The 21542-nt window shown below is 34.7% G+C and overlaps 1 protein-coding gene across 26 annotated transcripts; it reads right to left on the reverse strand.

Annotated features, from left to right (window-relative positions):
- On the reverse strand, positions 1 to 9164 carry LOC126588744 (uncharacterized). 26 transcript variants are annotated; one of them, XR_007611633.1, is made up of 7 exons: positions 8313 to 8399; positions 8143 to 8204; positions 7724 to 7842; positions 4568 to 7373; positions 3110 to 3376; positions 2858 to 2944; positions 1 to 634 (listed from the first exon to the last, which is right to left on the reverse strand). XR_007611633.1 is itself a non-coding variant. In XM_050253902.1 (6 exons), the coding sequence occupies exons 1-5, from the start codon at positions 8356 to 8358 to the stop codon at positions 7366 to 7368; spliced, it is 249 nt and encodes an 82-aa protein (XP_050109859.1). In that variant the 5' UTR covers positions 8359 to 9150; the 3' UTR covers positions 1 to 616; positions 7347 to 7365. The 26 variants fall into 26 exon arrangements, 11 of the variants coding, with proteins under 11 accessions (XP_050109859.1, XP_050109867.1, XP_050109834.1 ...); XR_007611628.1 differs by lacking the exon at positions 2858 to 2944 and having other exon boundaries at positions 1 to 616; XR_007611632.1 differs by lacking the exon at positions 2858 to 2944.
- Between the last annotated feature and the right edge of the window lie 12378 nt (positions 9165 to 21542).

Genomic DNA, 21542 nt, shown 5'->3' on the forward strand with positions numbered 1-21542 from the left:
TGGTAAAAAGTGTAGCTTAGTGTTCTTTTCTTTCGAGTATCAGTAAGGAATTTTACTTTACAAGCAACTAGGGAAGCCTTACGCACCATTTCTAGCCCGACCAAATTTACAATCAATTAGTCAGAACTTCAACTCAAAAACAAAAAAATTACAATCAGAAAACAGATCAAAAAAAGAAAAAAATATACAATTAAAAGATCAAATGGGATATTTATCACGGAATCATAACCTATACGCGAATGGAATTGGACTTGATGAAACTTGTATACTGCGTGATCAATCTCGCAAGCTTACACAAGAGACTTGAAACTTTCTGACCAAAAGTGAGATTTCGGCTTTGCAAGAGTGTCTCGCGGTGCAAATCTGAGTCCAAACATCTCATTGAATGCTTGCTCGGGCTCTACTGAACCTACCAACTTTGCAACAATTGTGGCACTGTCCATGACACGGTCCAGGTTTTGTGTTTCATTCCACAGAAGGTCTTCCAATTGCAACTGCCTATGCTGCGAATGCAAACTGATACCCCACTTTGGGTAGAGGTTGTTTCTTTCATCCTCAGAGAGTCGCCTTCGCATTTGCTTGCTCAGCATGTCTCTCACTAGTCAAAGCCTTCATGCTATTTACAGAATAAAACCTGTTTTAAATCAATCAATCCAGGCAATATGTAACAAACTGTTGTAGCGAAAAGAGGCCAATTGCAGGAAAGCTATAGCACAAATGATGTAACAGTAAAATCCGATTCAACTGTTTAAAACACAAGTCAAATTGAGGACCAAAGCGAAGGCGCGATGATGCTTTACGATCTTGAAAACATTGTTGACTTGGAGTGATGAAGGTAGCTCTGCTTCAACGAAGATACTAAGGGGATCGATAATAATGGATGGTGATGAAGGGAAAAGGCTATAAGTCTACATTTCAAAGAAGACCAATCTAGCCGATGAGGTGATGCTAAAAGCTTGGCCTTCCTTGTTCTCACTAGTTTTGTTAAACTCAGGGTTAGAGGGTGGCCTATGGGTTGGACTGAAGTTGAGCTTCTTGTCTCTTTACAACCCGTCCTTTCCTCTAGTCCCTTTTATCCTTTCTTTTCTTGGCTTTTGGGGTTGGAGTGCTTTCTGCTCCTTATGTGTTCATTGTGGGGTTTCCCCTTCTTTAGTATAATCGCTCGGTTTCTACCCAAACAAAAAAAAAAAAATGTAAATCTCAATTTTCTGATTCAAATTCAATAAGCAAGACTATGTCAAGAGTTGGAAAACTGACTGCCCTTCCATTTAATTGTTCTGTTTCAGATTCAATAAGCAAGATTATGTCAAGAGTTGGAAAACACATTGACTTTCCATTTAACTGTGCAAGACGAGATGAGACTTGTTAATGCAACTGGCCATGATAACATTCATAGAATGTTAGGATACTGAGGAAACGAGTATTTACGTTGTGTCAGAAAGTATGAATGAGAATTTAAGAAACCTTATTAGTGAGAAGAAGAAAATACTAGCTTGGGAAGAAAGGCTAGAGTTAGCCTTAGCATGTGCCAGAGAATTGTCCGCCCTTCACTCCTTACTCATCCTAAGTGGATTTGTCGTTTTCAAGTCTTATAAAGTCCTGTTAGATCATGTACGTTTCTTTTTCCCTATTTGAACTTGTTTAGTTAGTTCTCTTGGAGATGACTGATGTAAATTCTGTAATTTTTTGCAGCATCTTAGACCTAAACTTTGTGGCTTTGGTGTAACTATGGTAGAGCTTGTTGGGCACGAAGACATCGTATCGAAGGCGTTGAGGCAGAATAAGCAGGGTCTCTATGAAGCTCCAGAATACAAAGCAACAGGTAATTCATCATATATGTTCACATTGCTGCATAATTTAGCTATTTTGACCGGTTGGTTATTGCCAGTACTACTAAGAAAAGGCGTTGTGCGGCCTAAATATAAAGTCAGTTGATTTGTCTTCTTATACAGAGGGTCCATTCAATGGATATGTTATCCCAAAATTGGCGCAGCATCTTATTTGAAGGTGCTTGGATGATAACTCCGACAAGCGACTTACAATGGAGATCGTAGTGAAGCAATTAGGCAACCTACTCTGGAGATTCCATGCGGAAAAGTAGCAGCAGCAGAAGTTTATATGATGAGGGGTTGGCTAGCTTGCATCGTAAGTCAAACCCAATATGCATTTTCTTTGACTGGTTAGTGTTTTGCTTTTACTTTATCTTTCTCGAGTACTTGACTTAATTTTCAAGAGCGGTGCTACTGCTACTTGGTTTTCAATTTGACTTGTGTTTTAAACAGTTGAATCAGATTTTACTGTTACATCATTTGTGCTTTAGTTTCCTACAATTAGCCTTTTTTGCTACAACAGTAAAATCCGATTCAATTATTTAAAACACAAGTCAAATTGAGAACCAACCAGCGGTAGCACCACTCTTGAAAATTAAGTCAAGTACTCGAGAAAGATAAAGTAAAAACAAGACACTATCCAGTCAAAGAAAATGCATATTGGGTTCTGATTTGAATTACCATGCAAGCCAGCCAACCCCTCATCATATGAACTTATGCTGCTGCTACTTTTCCGCATGGAATCTCCAGAGTAGGTTGCCTAATTCCTTCATTATGATCTACATTGTTGGTCGCTTGTCAGAGTCATCATCCAGGCACCTTCCAATAAGATTCAGAATGTTTATTGCGCCAATTTTGGGATAACATATCCATTGAATGGACCTCAGTATTAGAAGACAAATCAACTGACCTTATATTTAGGCCACACAACGCCTTTTCTCAGTAAATGGAAATAACCAACCGGTCAAAATAGCTAAACTATGAGCATTGCAGCAGTGTGAACAATATACAAATATATGATGAATTACCTGTTGCTTTATATTTTGGAGTTTCATAGAGACCCTGCTTCTTCTGCCTCAATGCCTTCGATATGATGTCTCCGTGCCTAGCAGGCTCTACCATAGTTACACCAAAGTGACAAAGTTTAGGTCTAAGATGCCGCAAAAAATTACGGAATTTACATCAGTCCTGTCCATCAAGAGAACGAACTAAACAAGTTCAACAACAACAAAAAAGTCTTTTCCCACTAAACAAGTTCAAATAGGGAAAAAGAAACGTACATGATCTGACAGGACTTTAGAAGACCTGAAGACGACAAATCCACTTGGGATGGCCAGGGAGTGAAGGGCAGACAATGCTTTGGCACATGCTAAGGCTATCTCTAGCCTTTATTCCCAAGCTAGTATTTTCTTCTTCTCACTAATAATGTTTCTTAAATTCTCATTCATACTTTATGACACTACGTAAATACCCGTTTCCTCATTGCAGTATCCTAACATTCTATGAATGTTATTATGGCTAGCTGCATTAACAAGTCCCATCTCATCCTGCACAATTAAATGGAAAGTCAAGTGAGTTTTCCAACTCTTGACATAATCTTGCTTATTGAATCTGAAATAGAACAATTAAATGGAAAGGCAGTCAGTTTTCCAATTCCAACTCTTGACATAGTCTTGCTTATTGAATCTGAATAAGAAAATTGAGATTTCCATTTACCATTTTTTTTTTGATAGAAACCGAGAGATTATACTAAAGAAGGGGAAACCCCACAACGAACACATAAGGAGCAGAAAGCACTCCAACCCCAAAAGGCAAGCAAACAAGCAAACAAGAAAATAGGCCAAAACAACAGCCATAAGCAAAGAGAAAAAACAAAGGATAAAAGGGACTTGAGGAAAGGGAAACGGGTTGTAAAGAGACAAGAAGCGCAGTTTCAGTCCAACCCATAGGCCACCCTCTAACCCTGATTCTAACAAAACCAGTGAGAACGCAGAAGGCCGTCGATGGAAAGAATGTGGACGACAAAGGATGGGGGTCTAGTAACCCACACATCCCTCTTTTACAATGCGATGCAATCTAGTCAGCTGCAGAATTCGCTTGACAAGAAATCCAATTCCATTTGAGATAAGAGAACCGGTGGCGCAGGTTCCTGATCTGGCAGATAATGATAAATGGACCATCTACACTTCTACAGCAAGCAACATTGCCCAGCAGTGCATATATATGTGCGTATGGAATATACTGTGTATATTGGGATACACTGCATAAATTCTTTATGAATATAATTGACATCGGTTATTGAGTTTTGTGGGTTTAGTTTAGGGTCCACCTAAATATACATTTAAATTCATAGCCGACTTGGCCCCAAATTAAACTATGGATTTGGATCGTTGAGCTCAGGAATTTGAGCCTCTGATCAAATTGCACAGACCGTTAAATTTTGATCCAACGATTACAAATAAGGGATCTTTCTAAAAGTTATAATAATTTCAATCGTTGGATCAAAATCTAACGGCTTGTATGATTTGGTCAGAAAGCTCAGATTTTTGAGCTTAGGAGAGGATCCAAATACTTAAACTATAAATGCATTTGTCAATTCGTTAGGCCCCAAATTAAACTATAAACTATATAAATGCATTTATTAAACTATAAATGCATTTGTCAATGTGTTTGTCAATTCGTTGACACCCTAAGCCTAAGCTTAATATTAAATTAATAGAAGTGATTTGAAACCATACCAGCCATTCTTCCAGCATCACCTCAGCGGCTGGATTGGTCTTCTTCGAATGCAGACTTGTAGCCTTTCACCTTCATCACATCCCTTCAGTATCTTCGTCGAAGCAGAGCTACCTTCTTCTCATTCCTTCATCACCTCCAAGTCAACAATGTTTTCGAGATCGTAAAGCATCATGGTGCCTTCGCTTTGGTTCGGACCCAAGGGAACTTCTTCTGCCGGCGGGTTCTGGACCCCGCTTGGGGGTTCTCTTGTCTTGTGCTCGGACGACTAGAACACCGACCTCCTCACGTTCTATATTCTGACCAGGTGGAGGAACGAACGGCGGAACTCGACCCACCGCCATTGGCGTGCGGTCCAAGAGCGGCGTCGGGAGCTGTAAAGCAACTGGCCATTTCTAACCTAGCTACACTACGGTCTGAATATGGTCTACTGTTGTTGAATTTATTTACAAGGACCGAGTCAACTAATTCCCAAAAAATAATATAAATTTGGGACTTTTAGATCCAGTTCCAAAAACATAAAGTGTTTTTAGGAGTGAGTCCAATTATCTAATTATATATTTTTATTTCTTTTATACTCTTTTTATATTTTCTAAAAATATTAAAAATCAATTAAAATCTTCTAATTATGCATTTTCCAACTCCAAAAAATATATTTAATATCTTATAACAAAAAAACTAATATACTAACATAAATTTATCTGTAAAACATTATATCCTAACTCAAGTAACAAATATATGAATGTATATAATACATATACGTGAGATATGAAACCTAATTAAAAGGTAGAAAAACATAACATACCTACAAGCAAAACACATTAATCTGTGACAAGTTGATTATAAAAAAGAATATGTCAAATAGGTAGATAAATATAATTAACCTGTAATATAGGTTGATTATAAAAATTAAAAATAAAACCTATAAATGGGGATTAAAGCAGGAGAAAGAACGAGAAATAACAAAAAGATAAATAAAAAGAAATAAGCAAAAAGATAATTGGGAAGAAATTTGATTTTTATAATAAATCTTATCATTGAATAGATAACTATTGATAATTAAATAATTAAATATAACAAATTGGACTTAATTTAATAAACTTGACTATTTCTATTATTGGCTAAAAAAATTAGACTTATATCAAGTTTTCCCTATAAATTTGTATTAAATTAGAATTAGTAATTGATCCCAACATTGAAGTATTTGGAAAAACTCATATAAGCAAAAAATACTCAAACAGTAGTGATTTTAATATCGGCATAATAAAGTAAGAAGATCTACTACGCAGCCAAATTCTAAAGAAAAATCGTTATTGTATATAATTAATTGACTTGATTCGTTGAAATTTCAATTTAAAATCAATGCGTTTCTACATAAGGGGAATGGAAATTGCACCCATTTCAAATATTTACCAACACTCGGGGAATGGAAATACATGTGGGACCCCACCTAAAATGAGGAGTCGAACACTCACTTTTTCGGAATCAGACGATCGAACTATAAGTAGTATTTGGATTCTGAGATAAAGCCTACATTCGGAATCAACTTTTTCTACCCAAAATATCCTTACATCCTTATCCCTTATGTAAGGAGATGGAGTCAATTGCCACTTAGTACTACGGTCTAGTGATATTCATCTTCACTTGTAAGTAAGAGGTCTTAGGTTCGATTCTCACCAAAGGCGAATTTGAACCATATTATTGCTAGCCCATTATGAGGCTTAGCCCACCCCCTCCCATTTAGTGTAGCTAATATCGTTTGTTCAAAAAAGGAGATGGAGTCAACTGGTGGTGATTGCGACACTCTTGCTGTTATACAAGGAGAATTATGTACAAGAGTATTTTAGTAATCAAACTGTTTTTTTTTTTTTCCAATTCAGTTGAATTTGTAAACAACTAATTTAGAATTTGCAACATTCTCATTCCGATTCCACATAGTTTAGTAATCATCTTCAACATGAATCAGATAATTCTGATTCCAACCTATTCAATTTCCAACTCCTCTCCATTTCAATTCTTCATAATCTGACTGTAGCTTAGTAAACGAGCCATAAATGTTTGAAATGGTTCTTTAATCTTTTATGATGATTATAAATCATATCATTAGAAAAGGAACTAGTTTTAGTTTACAACTAGTAAAAGAGCCCGCGTGTTGCTGCGGGTTTTAAAAGTACATAAAACATGTAAAAAGTTCTATTACAATAGTAGAAAATGATAGTAGGCAACAGAAGCAAAGAGCTAGGTGCATAACAAAGCATCAGTAATGCATATTTGAATGAGAAAAAAAGAGAAAGATGTTAAAAGAAATCAGATAAAAATTGGTAGAACTACTGTTAGATTGAGTAAAGATAAATGAAATTCTATATGAAAGTGTGCTCTTAATTCAGTATAACATACAATGTCAAATATCTCATGATTTCAGAATCCTACTCTTTATATTGTCAGACAATACTATGATTCATAATTCCATCAGATGTCAGCAAGTTATCTTTCTTATTCACATTTTGAATTCATCCATTAACAACATAGCAAGGCAACCTAATTAAAGCATGAAAAAAGCTTAAGGAAAAAATGTAAATGCTTTCAAAAAAATTCCACTTAAAATTAACTTTCATGAATGTTAGTAAGGTAGAAGAACCTTATAGTATATGCTCATACAGATTATAATTCATTGCAGACTGAAAGAACTCAAATAACCTAAATAAAAAAGCCTAACACACTTATTAAATCATTCAAAATATATAGAAAGGGAGAAATTGGAAGCAACCTGTTGACGTTTACCTCTGCGATTAATTTCCATCTAGAATCCTACACCACAAAACAAACATTAAAACAACACCTTAGCTAGCCACCATGCTCTCAAAATTTCTCAAATCTCTTATACATCACAAAGAGAAGCACATGCATCTAGAGAATTGAATATTAGTATGGCCACCATGCTCATAATCATTCGGCTTGTCAGCAAAGGAAGACAGGATGTTTTATCGAATGTGCAATTGTACAGCTTTATTATCTATCAAATGTGCTAGATCAGAAAGAGAAGCATATGCATCTAGAGAATTGAATATTAGTATGACTACAACGCATTTAGTTTCATGAAAACAAAGCACATTGAATTGAATTACACAAAGAAATGGACAAATAGAAGCAGAGTATACCATCTAAATCTTTGTCCCCCGTCGAAAATCGAGCCAAGTCTCTTGACCAGTTGCCTGTGCCTCCTCTTCTAATCAAAACTAAAGCAAATTCGAAGCGATTTTAGTGAACTCCCAAACCCCTATTAACAGATCGGAAAATCATATTATTATACCTAACACAACTATAAAATAAAAGGAAGATTACTATAATTTCGGCTCCTTTACACAGAAAGTGTACCAAATACTGTGCGACTTTGATTTTTATCCATTTTTTCTTTCAATAATCATGATTCTTATTAACTTACTTATCTTTGCAATCCAGCTTGAAATCCGTCTAAAATCACCTCCACAAACACGAATCTTAAACATGCATTAAGAGAAATCAAATAAAAAATAAAATTCAAAATTTGAGGATTAATCTTACACGATTCTTAAATTACCTTCCATTGGTGGTGATATGGAGACACACCGTGCCACAGATCTAACAATATAGAGAAAACACCTACAATCAAATTTTAAAAAAAAAATTTGACCACTAATCATCTCAGCATAAAAAACTACCAGAAAAAAGTTAAAACATAATTAATAAAAAAAAAACTTAAAAACTCACCAACAAATCTTAGAGGTAAGAAATCCAGCCTCACAAAATCCAACATCAATCGGCACCGATCCAAACCTTTTAAAGGCAAAAAAAATTGCAGGGATTTGAGTTTGGCTGGGTTCGAATTCGTTTGGGGGCAAAATTAAGGTTTGATTTCAAGGGAAGCAGTCGATCCACGGTTTCGTTCAGGACAGATGGGCGGAGAGGCCTGGAAAAGGAGGATTATGCAGGGAATTGAAGGGCGAGATTGATCGCACTTGTTGGAATCGAAGGCGAGATCGTGGCAGGGATGCAGGGCTATGCATGCAAGGGGAAGTCAGGAGAGAAAACGGAAAGAAATATCTTGAACAATCAAAAAGCCAAAGCAGCCAGCAATGAAAGACAGAGAAATCTCGCTAGCACACCACGTTTGCAACAGGGTTTTTGTTTTTCTGCTTTCCATTTCTCCTCTCTCTTGCCATCTTCTCTGTATTTTGGCTGCTTCCCGCTCTCTTTTTTTTTTTACTCTTGGTTCTGTGGTTCTCCGGCCGCCGTTAAGGTTTGTGTGGTCGGGCGGTGATGGACTGCGTGGACGATAACTACTACAGCAGCAACAATGATCGATTTCTGGAAAACGGCGGAGAAAAATAGAGGAACTACGTTTTTAGATGATCGGATTGAATTTGAGGCAGAGAGAGGGGAAGAGAAAGAGGGAGGAAGAGAAGCAGAAAAGTGATGGAGCAAAATGGAAGAAGCTGGAAGCAAATAGAATACAGAAGGGCAAAACTGAGATTAGAGTAAACATGGGAGGGCAGAATCGGAACGACACTGTTACTTTCACTGTTCATGAACAGTGTTCCACCGTTTGGGTTTTAGTATACATAGAATATTATTAAAAACCCAAAACTAAAACTAGTTTTAATTTACAATATTCATTTTTCGTCAATGCAATCCTGTGAAGTTGATAGGACGATGGAGTTGGCATAGGGTTACACACAACCTGCGCCACCTGTCATCTGCCATTAGCCATCTGCCAACATAATTAAACCGAAATTTTTCAGTATATTAGAAATATTAAGCGTTCTAATGTAATTGGTTGAAATTTTTATTAAGTTTTTAATCAATTGTGTTATGATACTTGATGTACTGAATTGTGTTTTCAGCACATTGAAAATATCTCATAATCAAGGTCTAAAATATCGATGATATCGGAAATATCAGTAATCCAAAAATACGGAAATTTCGATAGAAATATGGGGATATTATCGATATCAATAAAAATTGAATAAAAACCACGGAAATTGTAAGAAAAACTTGGAAATTTTTATTGAAACTTTGCAAAATGTTTATTAAGTCAATTATTTATTAGTTTATCACAAAAAATTGGAAGGAAATGCATTGCATGATGAATTTAACTTATTTAAGTTGATTATATAGCGAGCTGGCAAACATTGTGAGTGTAGAAAATATGTAGTAATTAATGAAAAAAGTTTAAACACACCATAATCATTTATATATAATGAATTAATATAATATTTTACACTTTATACATTGTATGGTAAGATACATGAGTGACTTAGGTGGCCCAATAATTGCATGGTAAGATACATGGTAAGATACAATGCATACTAGAAAACAGTCTCTCCACCAAAGCAGTTATGAGCAATAATATCAAAGTCAATGTAAGAAGTTTAAATTGGCTATGATTAGATCCTAAAAAATGTTAGGCGCAAGTAAAACAGCGGATTGGGAACTAGCAGCTAGGTGTCTAGGCGAGATCTAGGTAGGGGCCTAGATGGATTTAAATGATCATAAAATAAGCATTAAACAATATTTACATTGTTTTTAAAAAGTAATACGACATTTATAAATAATGTGAGAGTTTAAGATAAATACGATGAAATCTTAAAAGAGAAAATAAAAATACATACAAGAATAAAAAAGAGAGGAGAGAAATGAGTTAATAAACCACAAAAAAGATGGGGCCATAAGAGGAAAAAAAAGGGAGGAAATAGGTAAACAAACATGTGGGGTAGAAAGATAAAGACCAGAAGAGAAGTGGTGGTTAGCACAATATTTTAAGAGAGAAAAAAAAAATAAAAACAAATGGTCAGCAAGATAATACTGGGATAAGGTGTTAGTACCCAATTTTTACTGACTTAGGTGGCCCAATAATTGTCCAACACCTATTATAAAACCCCACCCTCAAATAATTTGTAATTTCAGATATTTGTCCCTCAAAGTTAACGAATTTTACAATTTGGTCATTTGTACACTTACCCTGCCCGGATGGGATTTCCTAACTCTTATCCTCCTATCACAACTTGCCACATGGCAAGTCCCCATCTCTTTTCCTCTTCTCCTTTCCCGAGCATCCCCCTCTCAGCTCACTGTTATCTCTCTCAAAGATCTCACTCACCTCTCCCTCTCTGTTTGAACCTAGACCTACGCCGAGGCACCGTCGCCACCCCGACGTCGACAACATCACTACCATCACCTCGTCAACTCTCTCCCTCTCTTCCTTGTCTCGTCAACTCTCTCCCTCTCTTCCTCATCTACAGCGCGTCCTACGCATCCTCAGTGCACCCGCAACAGCAGCAACAAACCCAGGAGGGAAACAACGGCGAGAAGTTCAGGAAGGGGAAGTCAGCAAACGGGTCGGTGACGAAAAGCTGGAGCTTGAGCGATCCGGAGCTGCAGAGGAAGAAGCGATATTATCAATATTTTGACGATAATTAATTGGATAAGTGTAAAAATATTTTCATCTAAAAAAAAGATATTATCGGTGACATTTCACCGATAATATCAATATTTAAGACCATACTTATAAGGGAACTTTAACGAAAAGCACCTGGTACTGTTCACTTTAACGAAAAACCACATTTTTACACTAAAAAGTCAATCTTGGTACTATTCACTTTACCCTTTATTTTGTCCTTATCATTAAAACTCAAAGTTTTCAAGCCATTTTCATTAGTTTTCCTTACTATTATAATAGAGTTCTTATCTCTTGTTTTTGTTAACGTGGGTTCCCGGGCGTCTTGGTTGCCAATATTCGACACGCGAGACATACTACAGGATTTCAAGCATGCCCAGGCCCTACCATCGTATTCAATAGGTACGTATGCGTAAGTTTTTATTTACTTTTACAAATTGAATAATTGAAATAAACTCTTGATGAGAGAATGTGGTAATGATGAAATAAATTAAATAAGAAAGGATATCATGTGCTTCAGAACGGCTTATATGGCATGGCTATATAACGTCTTCGGCCAATAATTTGAAGACATGTGGACAAAAATCTTACATATATCTTAATTTTGTTGGCATGAGATGCTGCTAAAATGCTATACCCATACTATATAAATCCTTCTACAAACGTATACATTAAAGATCAAATAAATAATAGGTGTATGCCCTAGTTTAACGTTTTAATTAACCTGAACTTGCTCAAGCCCTAAGGCCATCTCCAACCGAAGTGTCCAGAGGGCAAAATGACCGAAAATAGCTAAAAAACCATCCCCAAACGAGGGCTAGGTGAGATAGCTCGTGGATCCCACGAAATCTGAAAGGGCCAAAGGGCCAACTGGCTGGCCCAAATGAGCCAACCCCGGGCTGGGCTAGAAACCTGAGCATTTTTGTCGGATATAATTGATAGGAATATATTTAATATCCGATAGGAATTCTAAGCCAAATTTCAAGCTAGCCGATATTTTTGAATTTTTTTTTTACAATTTTTTTTTCCTATAACTTCTATTTTTTTCTATAACTTCTATTTTACAATAGTTGTTTTTATATTTTTTTTTCTAAATTCTATTTTTTTTCTTATAACTTCTATTTTACAAAATTTGTTTCATATTTTTTTTTAAATTCTATTTTTTTCCTATAACTTCTATTTTACAAAATTTGTTTCATATATTTTTTAAATTCTATTTTTTTTCCTATAATTTCTTAAGCCATTATACAACATTAAATTAAATTAAGTAACATGAAACAACATTAAACAATAAGAAACAACATTAAATAACATTAATTAACATAAAAATTATACAACATAAAAAAAATCATTTAACAACATGAAACTTAAACAACATTTTTAAAAACATTTAACAACATAAAACTTAAACGCTTACTCCATGCTTCTTTTGGCCCAAAGATGTGCAACAAGATTCTGTTATAGGTACTTGTTTGTGGCACAGGAACGTATCATCCTATAGCATCTCATGTACTCATTTATAGAGATACTACCAATTCTTGGATTTAAGTTGTAAAAAAATATTAAAAAATTCTCATTTTTTTCCTATAAATTTAAGTTGTTGTAGTTTTAAAAATTTAATTTGTAGTTTTTAAATTTAAGTTGTAGTTTTTAAACATAAGTTGTAGTTTTTAAATTTAAGTTGTTGTAATTTTTAAATTTAAGTTGTTGTAGTTTTTAAATTTAAATAATAAATTATGTTTGGCCCTATGACCATTTGGCCCTCGGTTGGAGAATGTTTTTTGTGACAAGGCCAAAACGAGCCCTATGGCCCTCGGTTGGAGATGGAGACAAATATGGTCATTTACTGTTCATTAAAATATTAATATCTTGGAGGGCCAGAGGGCTCGAGGCCCTCGTTATCCAGAGGACCAGAGGGCCGAAAATAGCTTAAAAACCGTCTCTAACAGAGGGCTAGGCCAAATGGCTCGTGGAATCTGAGAGGACCCCACGAAATCTGAAAGGGCCAAAGGGCTGGTCAGAAAAAACGTTAATCCACATTAATCCTGTCGGTTATAACCTACAGTAACGCTTAAGCTAAAATTCAAATGCAACCTCTAGCTGATGTATACAAAATTTTTCCTATAACTTCTATTTTTAAATTTTTTTAATTCTATTTTTTTCCTATAACTTTTATTTTACAAAAATTTGTTTCATATTTTTTTTTAAATTCCATTTTTTCCTATAACTTCTATTTCACAAAATTTGTTTCATTTTATTTTAAATTCTTTTCCTATAACTTCTAGTTCACAAAAATTATATATTTTTTTCTTCTAACTTCTATTTCACAAAATTTGTTTCATATATATTTTTTTAAATTATATATTTTTTTCCTATAACTTCCTAAGCCATTATACAACATTAAATTAAATTAAGTAACATGAAACAACATTATACAATATGAAACAACATTAAATAATATTAACCAACGTACAAATTATACAACATAAAAAAACATTTAACAACATGAAACTTAAACAACATTTTTAAAAACATTTAACAACATAAAACTTAAACGCCTACTCCATGCTTCTTTTGGCCCAAAGATGTGCAACAAGATCCTATTGTAGACACTTGTTTATGGGATGAAAACGTATCATTCTATAGCTCCTCATGTACTCATTTATAGAGATACTATCGATTATTGGATTGAAAGGCAAATTAGGCCCATCATATATTTTTGCACAAGCCCTTCTTGACCTATTTGGATCTTCTTGGTTGTCATCGAACTCTCCATCAATATACCCATCTCGCTCATCCTCCACTATCATATTGTGTAATATGATGCAAGATATCATGATGGAGTCCAAATTTTCTCAACTCCACCCTCTTGCCAGTTCGCTGATGATCTTTCACCGTGCTTGTAGAATACCGAAAGCTCTCTCAACATCTTTCCAATATGCCTCTTAGTGTAAGGTAAACAACTTTTCTGCCTCATTCCTAGGGTTTGGAATTGCTTGGACAAGTGTAGCCCAGTTTGGGTAGATGTCATCTGCCAAGTAATACCCATATTTTATTAACGGTTGTTGATGTAGTAGTGAAGTTAAGGTGCTTTACCTTCCGTCAAGTTATTGAAGAAGGGTGAATGCCCAAGAACTGTAATGTCATTTTGGGATCCAGGGACTCCAAAGAAAGCATGCTAGATCCATGTGTCATATGAGGCAACCGCCTCTAACACAATAATTGGCTTTCTTGACCTTCCGCTAAAGCCTCTTTGCCATCCAGTGGGACAATTCTTCCAATCCCAATGCATGCAGTCTAATGACCCTATCATGCCGGGAAACCCACGGTCTTCAGCTTTGCGAATGAGTCGATTCAGATCTTCTTGATTTGGCTTGCGAAGGTACTCTTCTTTGTAAACCTGAACAATTGTGTCATATAATTGTTCAAGAATATGAAGGCATGTAAACTCAGACATACCATGGGTTTCATCTATCGAATTAGTTAGGGAGCCATATGTCATCATTCGGAGTGCAACAGTAACCTTCTGATGAGGTGAAAAACCAGGACAGCCTGCTCTGTCCCGCTTCCGTCGAAAGTATGGATTGACCTACTAGACATCACGAAGTAAACACTCGAAGACATGACGCCTCATCCAGAAGCGACGTCTGAAATCCTTTTTTGTGTACACCGAGTTGGGGTTGAAGTAGTTGTTCATCAGATTGGCATACGACATCGCTCTGTTTCCTAGTTTGTAAGAGCGACCAACAAGAGAGCCACCCCATTGAGGTTGTTCCTCAGTTGGCTGACATACCATGGCTGTTGCTCTGTTTTGTTTGTTGCGCCTTACTTGAACTTATTCATCAGACTCCTCATCTTTTCGTCTCATTTGAGCCCATTTTGCTTCCAATTTGGAATTGGATGACGACCCCCAGTTGGAATCCAAAGAGGATCCAAAGTTGGAATTCATTGCAAACTTGAATTGAAATAGATTGAATTCAAAGTTGTGTGAATTATAGCCCAATATCCACCTTATTTATAGCAAAAAAGAATTCAAATCCAACGGCTAGCTGACGTCATGCTGAATCACTTAGCCATTGGATTTGAATTTAAGTGGTAGTTTTTAAATAATAAATTATGTTTGGCCCTTTGGCCCTCAGTTGGAGACTGAGGCAAATATGGCCATGTACTGTTCATTAAAATATTAATATCTTGGATGACCAGAGGACTAAAACGAGCCCTCTCCTAGGGTTAGGGATCTACTGAACCTACCAACTTTGCAACAATTTCGGCATTATCCATGATATGGTCCATGTTTTTGTGTCACTCTTCAATATTCTCTGCAAGAGGAAATAATAGTAATCAAAATATCATAATGTTATGTAAAACTGCTTATAAGTACCTTCTGAAGGGGGTTAATTTTGCTCGTTTGCCTTGAACTCCGGTTTGTTTAAAAAGTAATGACAAGCAAGAAAAATAATGAGACTAGCCTTAATTGTTCTCCAGTACATGGACAAACGTATTTTTCGCCATTATTATTCCTACTATGTCAAATTTGTGAAGAAGCGAAGAATTGTTGAAGTAGAATAGATTAAGTAAATGAGCACTCTTTTATTGGTAAACTCATTTTAGCACAAATATTATATCACACCCTACTTCGTATGGTACAATACTCCTCCTCCACATGCCCAAATATAACGTTAACGAGCTACAGTTGCGTCAAAGGCAGAGCCAAGATTTTTTTCTTGGGTGGGCTAACTGAAATTAGTGCCATACAATCATACGTTTATTTTTTAGGAAAACTAATGAAAAAGGCTTGAAAACTTTGAGTTTTAACGATAAGAACAAAATAAAGGGTAAAGTGAATAGTACCAGGATTGACTTTTTAGTGTAAAAATGTGATTTTTCGTTAAAGTGAACAGTACCGGGAGCTTTTCGTTAAAGTTCCCCCTTTTTTTTTTGCTTACATAAAACTATATAGTAATCAATATAAAAGAACGACAATAGAATATAAATTATTCTCAAAATCATAACCTAGCCGATGTATTCAAGGACAATATAAATAATTAACCTATTAATTAAATCAAGAATAAGTAAATAAAGAGATTAAGAACGTACCAAAGGTGAATTCATTGGAAAATCGCAATGGAAAGTACGGAATTGCGGACATAGGGATTTACTTGTGGATTTAAAAAAAAATCATTTTTCTTTTCTTGAGTAAGAAGCACAAAAGCTATATCGGATATGGTAAATGATCCTTTTCTTTACTCCATACCATATTCAAAGTGAGTTGGTTGAAAGACCCAGAAATATAGTCATTGAGGGGTTTTAGGATAGGATAAAGGGGGACGGGAGATACAACTAATTTATAATTTTTAGCATAAAACTTATGGTGTGTGATATCTACACACCCCTCATCAATTTCTGTCCTTTGATCTTCTTCAAGTCATTTGATCCGACGGTCAAAAATTAAAAAGGTATGTGAGAAGTAAAAAGGGATGTGTGGATAGCACATCCCAAACTTATTATTTATTACCTATCCTTTACTAAATATACATTAAATAATAACCTGTATTGAAATTGAATGGCCTATAAGCATGAGATTACAAAAGAATAGTGTTATTCACTCTCATTTTTACCTCCAACACACCCTTATTAATCTTTTACCATTGATCATCTTCAATTCATTCTATCCGAATGTCGAAAATTGAGAGAATGTGTGTGAGAAGTAAAAATGAGTGCATGAATAGCACTATCATTACAGAAAACATCCCTGGGCTATAGCCCACCTTAGCCATGTGGGTGGCTCCGCCATTGAGTTGTGTCAATGTTAAGTTTCATATCATTCAACAAATGTTCTTGATTTGGTTATTCAGATCAAACAAAAAAAAAAGATAAAAAGAATATAAAAGATACGGAGGTGTGGAAAATGAACACACTTTTACAAAGTGTAGCATGTGCATAACAACTTGAACCAAAAGGCAATTAGGAGTCAATCAAGAGTCGTTCATAAGCCTATTTCAACGTCGTTTTGTAAAAATTATGGGCAATACGCCGTAGTGAAGTTTTCATCTTTCTAAACTTGGACCTGGAAACAATGAAGAGTACATGTCTTACTTTTACCAGGAATTTCACGATCATACGAGTAGCCATATAGCGGACAATAGTTTCGTACATGCTTGAAATGGGAAGAGCAACTTAAGTTTCTAGAAAAATAAGCATTACACATCAATATCCAATGTAGCTGCAATAACCAAACATAATGCACGGGTAAAGGTCAAACAAATATAAAACTGATCTCCATTACTTACGATGTTTCACGAAGTTTTTTTAAATTGGTGTGGTAGTTGTTTTATTACTATTGTTCATTCCTCAATAATTTAGAAAATGATTTACAACGCAAACCAACAATGTGAAGTCGTAACAATGCATCAAACCAAATACATCAAAATTTTATTCTAACTCATGAAACATCCCACAAATTTGTTAGCGCTAGAGAAGTTCAATTCTCAATTTAAGATAGCGAAGAAGAATGTGGGACAGAAGTTGCAATTATACAATAATTAAATACTTAGTCAGCCCTAGCTTGAATGACAGTTCTGTTCCCGGTGTGTTCATAAGTAAAAGTGTTGTTCATGAAAACATTATGGCACGGTCTTCCCAATGCCACAAGAACCTGGCAACTAAAGTCACTGATTTTCTTTCCTTTGAAAATATAGTTGTACACGTCGAATGCGTACTTTATGCTGAAATGTTTTTTGCACTCAACCACGGCCGGCTAGTCATCCAAATGCACCAATGTTGGAAGTGCGCAACTCGCCAAAAGCAAAATGACCACAATTGGATGTATGTTTAGTCTGGCCATAATTGTGGAACAAGTAACTTTTGATTTTCTTAGAAAATGATCCCTTAGATGTAGTTGAACTTTGATGCAAGAAGTTCTACACTTATAGGGGATAAGGCAAAAGTACGAGTCATTCGAAAAATGAAAAACACATTTTCCTTTAAAACTACTTTAGCAACGTATTTACTGATGTAAGGTATGAAATACGAGAGTTTCTAATTGGTATTTATTTTGGTACCATTAACGCAACTTACAAGTTCTCATAAATTGTTTAATTAATCTCAATAATCACATAGCTATTTATTATTTCGCACAAATATTACTTGTTTGCAAATTAATTCAATGACTAGTTTATTACAAGAGAGTTGCGAAAACTATGAACTGAACTTGCATGTTGTGTTAGTGACTATCGTTGCATGAAAAAGAGAAGACAACCATGAAAAAGAACACGACAAGCCTTAATTGTTCTGTAGTAAATGGACAAACATATTTCTCAAGCATTATTATTCCAACTATATTAAAATGAAAATGTGATGTAAGAGATTAAATTTGTTATGAAGTGAAGAATTGTTGAAGTGCAATAGATTAAGTAAAGGAAAAATTAGTATCCGGTCCCTAGTTCTTACTGTTCATTGACTATGACCTTATTAGTTTTTAAATTTTGATTCAAGTCCCTATCATTAATGTGATAATGAATTTACATGTTTATTATATAATTTTTAATATAAAAATTAGTAATTAATTTAGGGTTTAATACTCACACCTCTATTAAACTTCTAATTAATTTTCAATTCAAACATTTCCAAAATAATAAAAAATTAAATTAAATTAAGTTTGTACCTATTAGTTTTTTTTATATATAAAAAGATTCTCAATTTTTTTTAATCTTAAATGTACCCATTCTTATAATTTTTCAATTTTTTTAATCTTAAATGTGCCCATTCTCAAATATATCAATTTGTTATATGTAAAATGTACCCTTTTTTTAATATAAAATCCATTCAAATTTTTTAATCCATGTTTAAACTTATATGGGTACATTCTTTTTCGTTGATTTGAGAATGTATCCATGTTTTGGTACAATAACTTTTTTTGTTAATTTTGGTTAATGTACCCATACATATATGTGTATACACACACACACACAATATAATAGAGAGTATAATTTATATTTTATTATTTTTAATCCCATAAATTATGGGTTTTATTTAAAATCTCATTAATATAAACAATTACAAATTTCAATTTTTAATTTTTAATTTAAAAATATAGTAACTTACATTATTACATTAATATCAGGGACCTCAATCAAACATTAAAAACTAACAAGGTTTCAATCAAAGAATATTGATAGTTAGGGACTGCATCCAAAGTGTCCCTTAAGTAAATGAGCACCCTTTCTTGGTAAACTCATTTTATCACAAATATTATATTACACCCTACTGCGTATAGTACAATACTCATGCCCCACATGCCCGAATATAATGTTAACGACCTACAATTACGTCCATGATAAGTTTTAAATCATTCAACTGATATTCTAGTTTTGGTTATTTGGACCAAAGAAAAAAAGATAAAAAAAATATTAAAAAAAAGATACAGAGGTGTGCAAAATGAACACACTTTTACAAAGTGTGGCATGTGCATAACAACTTGAACCAAAAGGCCAATATGAGTTGATCAAGAGCATTTCACAAGCCTATTTCAATGTCATTTTGAAAGAATTTTGGGCAATACACCATGGCCACGTTTTCATCTTTCTCAACTTGGACCCATAAACAATGAAGAAGACATGTATGATTGTTACCAGGAAGATTCCGATCGTACGAGTAGCCATATAGCAGACAATAGTTCCGTACATCCTTGAAATGGGACAAGGAAAATAAGTTTTGAGACAAAGAAAAAAAAGCATTACATATCAATATGCAGTGTAGCTGCAATAACCAAACGTAATGCACAGGTAAAGGCCAACAAATGTAAAAGTGATCTCTATTACTTACGATGTTTCCAGAAGTTTTTTAAATTGGTGTGGTAGTTGTTTTATTATTACTATTGATTTCCTCAATCATTTTGAAAATGCTTTATAACTCAAAGCAACAAAGTGAAGTCGTAACAAAGCATCAAAGCAGATATAGTGAAATTTTATTCTAACTCATGAAATATCTCACAATTTGTTAGCCCTAGAGAGGTTCAATTCTCAATTTAAGATAGCGAAGAAGGAGGTGGGACGGAAGTTGTAATTATACAATGATTAAATACTCAGTCAGCCCTAGCTTGAATGGCAGTTATGTTCCAAGTGTGTTAATAAGCAAAGGTGTTGTTCACGAAAATGTTATGGCACGGTCTTCCCAACACCATACAGGCCCGGCAACTAAAGTCACCAATTTTCTTCCCTTTGAAATATAGTTGTACACGTTGAATGTATATCTTATGCTGAGATATTTTTTGCACTCAACCACGGCCTGTGAGTCATCCAAACGCGCTAACGTTGGAAGTACACAACTCGCCAAAATCAAAATAACCACAATTGGAAACATGTTTAGTCCGGCCATAATGGTGGAAATAATGAGTAACTTTTGATTTTCTTAGAAAATGATCCCTTAAATGCAGTTGAATTTGGACGCAAGGAGTTCTACACTTCAAAGAGATAAGGCAAAGGTGCGAGTCATTCGTAAAATGAAAAACGTCTTTTCCTTTAAAACTACTTTAGCAACGTATTTGCTGATGTGAGGTATCAAATACGAGAGTTTCTAATTTGGTATTTATTTTCGTACCATAAACGCAACTTACAAGTTCCTATAAATTGTTTAATTAATCTCAACAATCACATAACTATTTATTATTTCGCACTAAAATTACATGTTTGCAAATTAATACACTGACCAGTTTAATACAATAAAGTTCTGAAAACCGTGAACTGAACTTGTATGTCGTGTTAGTGACTATCGTTGCGTGAAAAAGTGACGACAAGCAGCAAAAAGAATGTGACTAGCCTTAATTGTTTTGCAATAAATGGACAAACACATTTCTTGACATTATTATTCCTACTATGTCAAAATGAAAATGTGACGTAAGAGATTAAATTTGTTAAGAAGTGAAGAATTGTTGAAGTACAATACATTAACTAAATGAGCACCCCTTTCTTGGTGAACTCATTTTAGAACAAATATTATACACACCCTACTGCGTATGGTACAATACTCATGCCCCACATGCCCGAATATAACGTTAACGATCTACAGTTGCGTCAATGTTAAGTTTCAAATCATTCAACAAATGTTCTTGTTTTGGTTATTCAGACCAAGGAAAAAAAGATTAAAAAAAATATAAAAGAGACGGAGGTGTGCAAAATGTGTTGGAAAAAGTGATGGAAAATTGCTATATATTTTATTATAAATTATTAAATAATACACAATAAAATCTATACAAATGCAAGAAGAACAAGGAATAGAAGAACCTTAAGAGATCGAGGCTAGAATTTGATTCTATAGCCTTAAGACAAGACTGCCCCTCAGTGGAGCATCAAGGTTTGCGTTGGCAAATGTCTTCCAGGATACAACGATCTTTCTCTTTGCGGAAGTAGCACTCCAATCCACAAAGAACAGCGAACCAAAACTGTTTAAAACTCTCTCTTTGTTGAACACTAAACTACTCTAATTTCTATATGATTTCTGAATGCAAAGTATATCTAAAATGCTTGACTTGGTGGTCTATTTATAGG

This window comes from Malus sylvestris, chromosome 2 (assembly GCF_916048215.2).
Source record: "Malus sylvestris chromosome 2, drMalSylv7.2, whole genome shotgun sequence".
In the NCBI taxonomy this organism is placed as follows: Eukaryota; Viridiplantae; Streptophyta; class Magnoliopsida; order Rosales; family Rosaceae; genus Malus; species Malus sylvestris.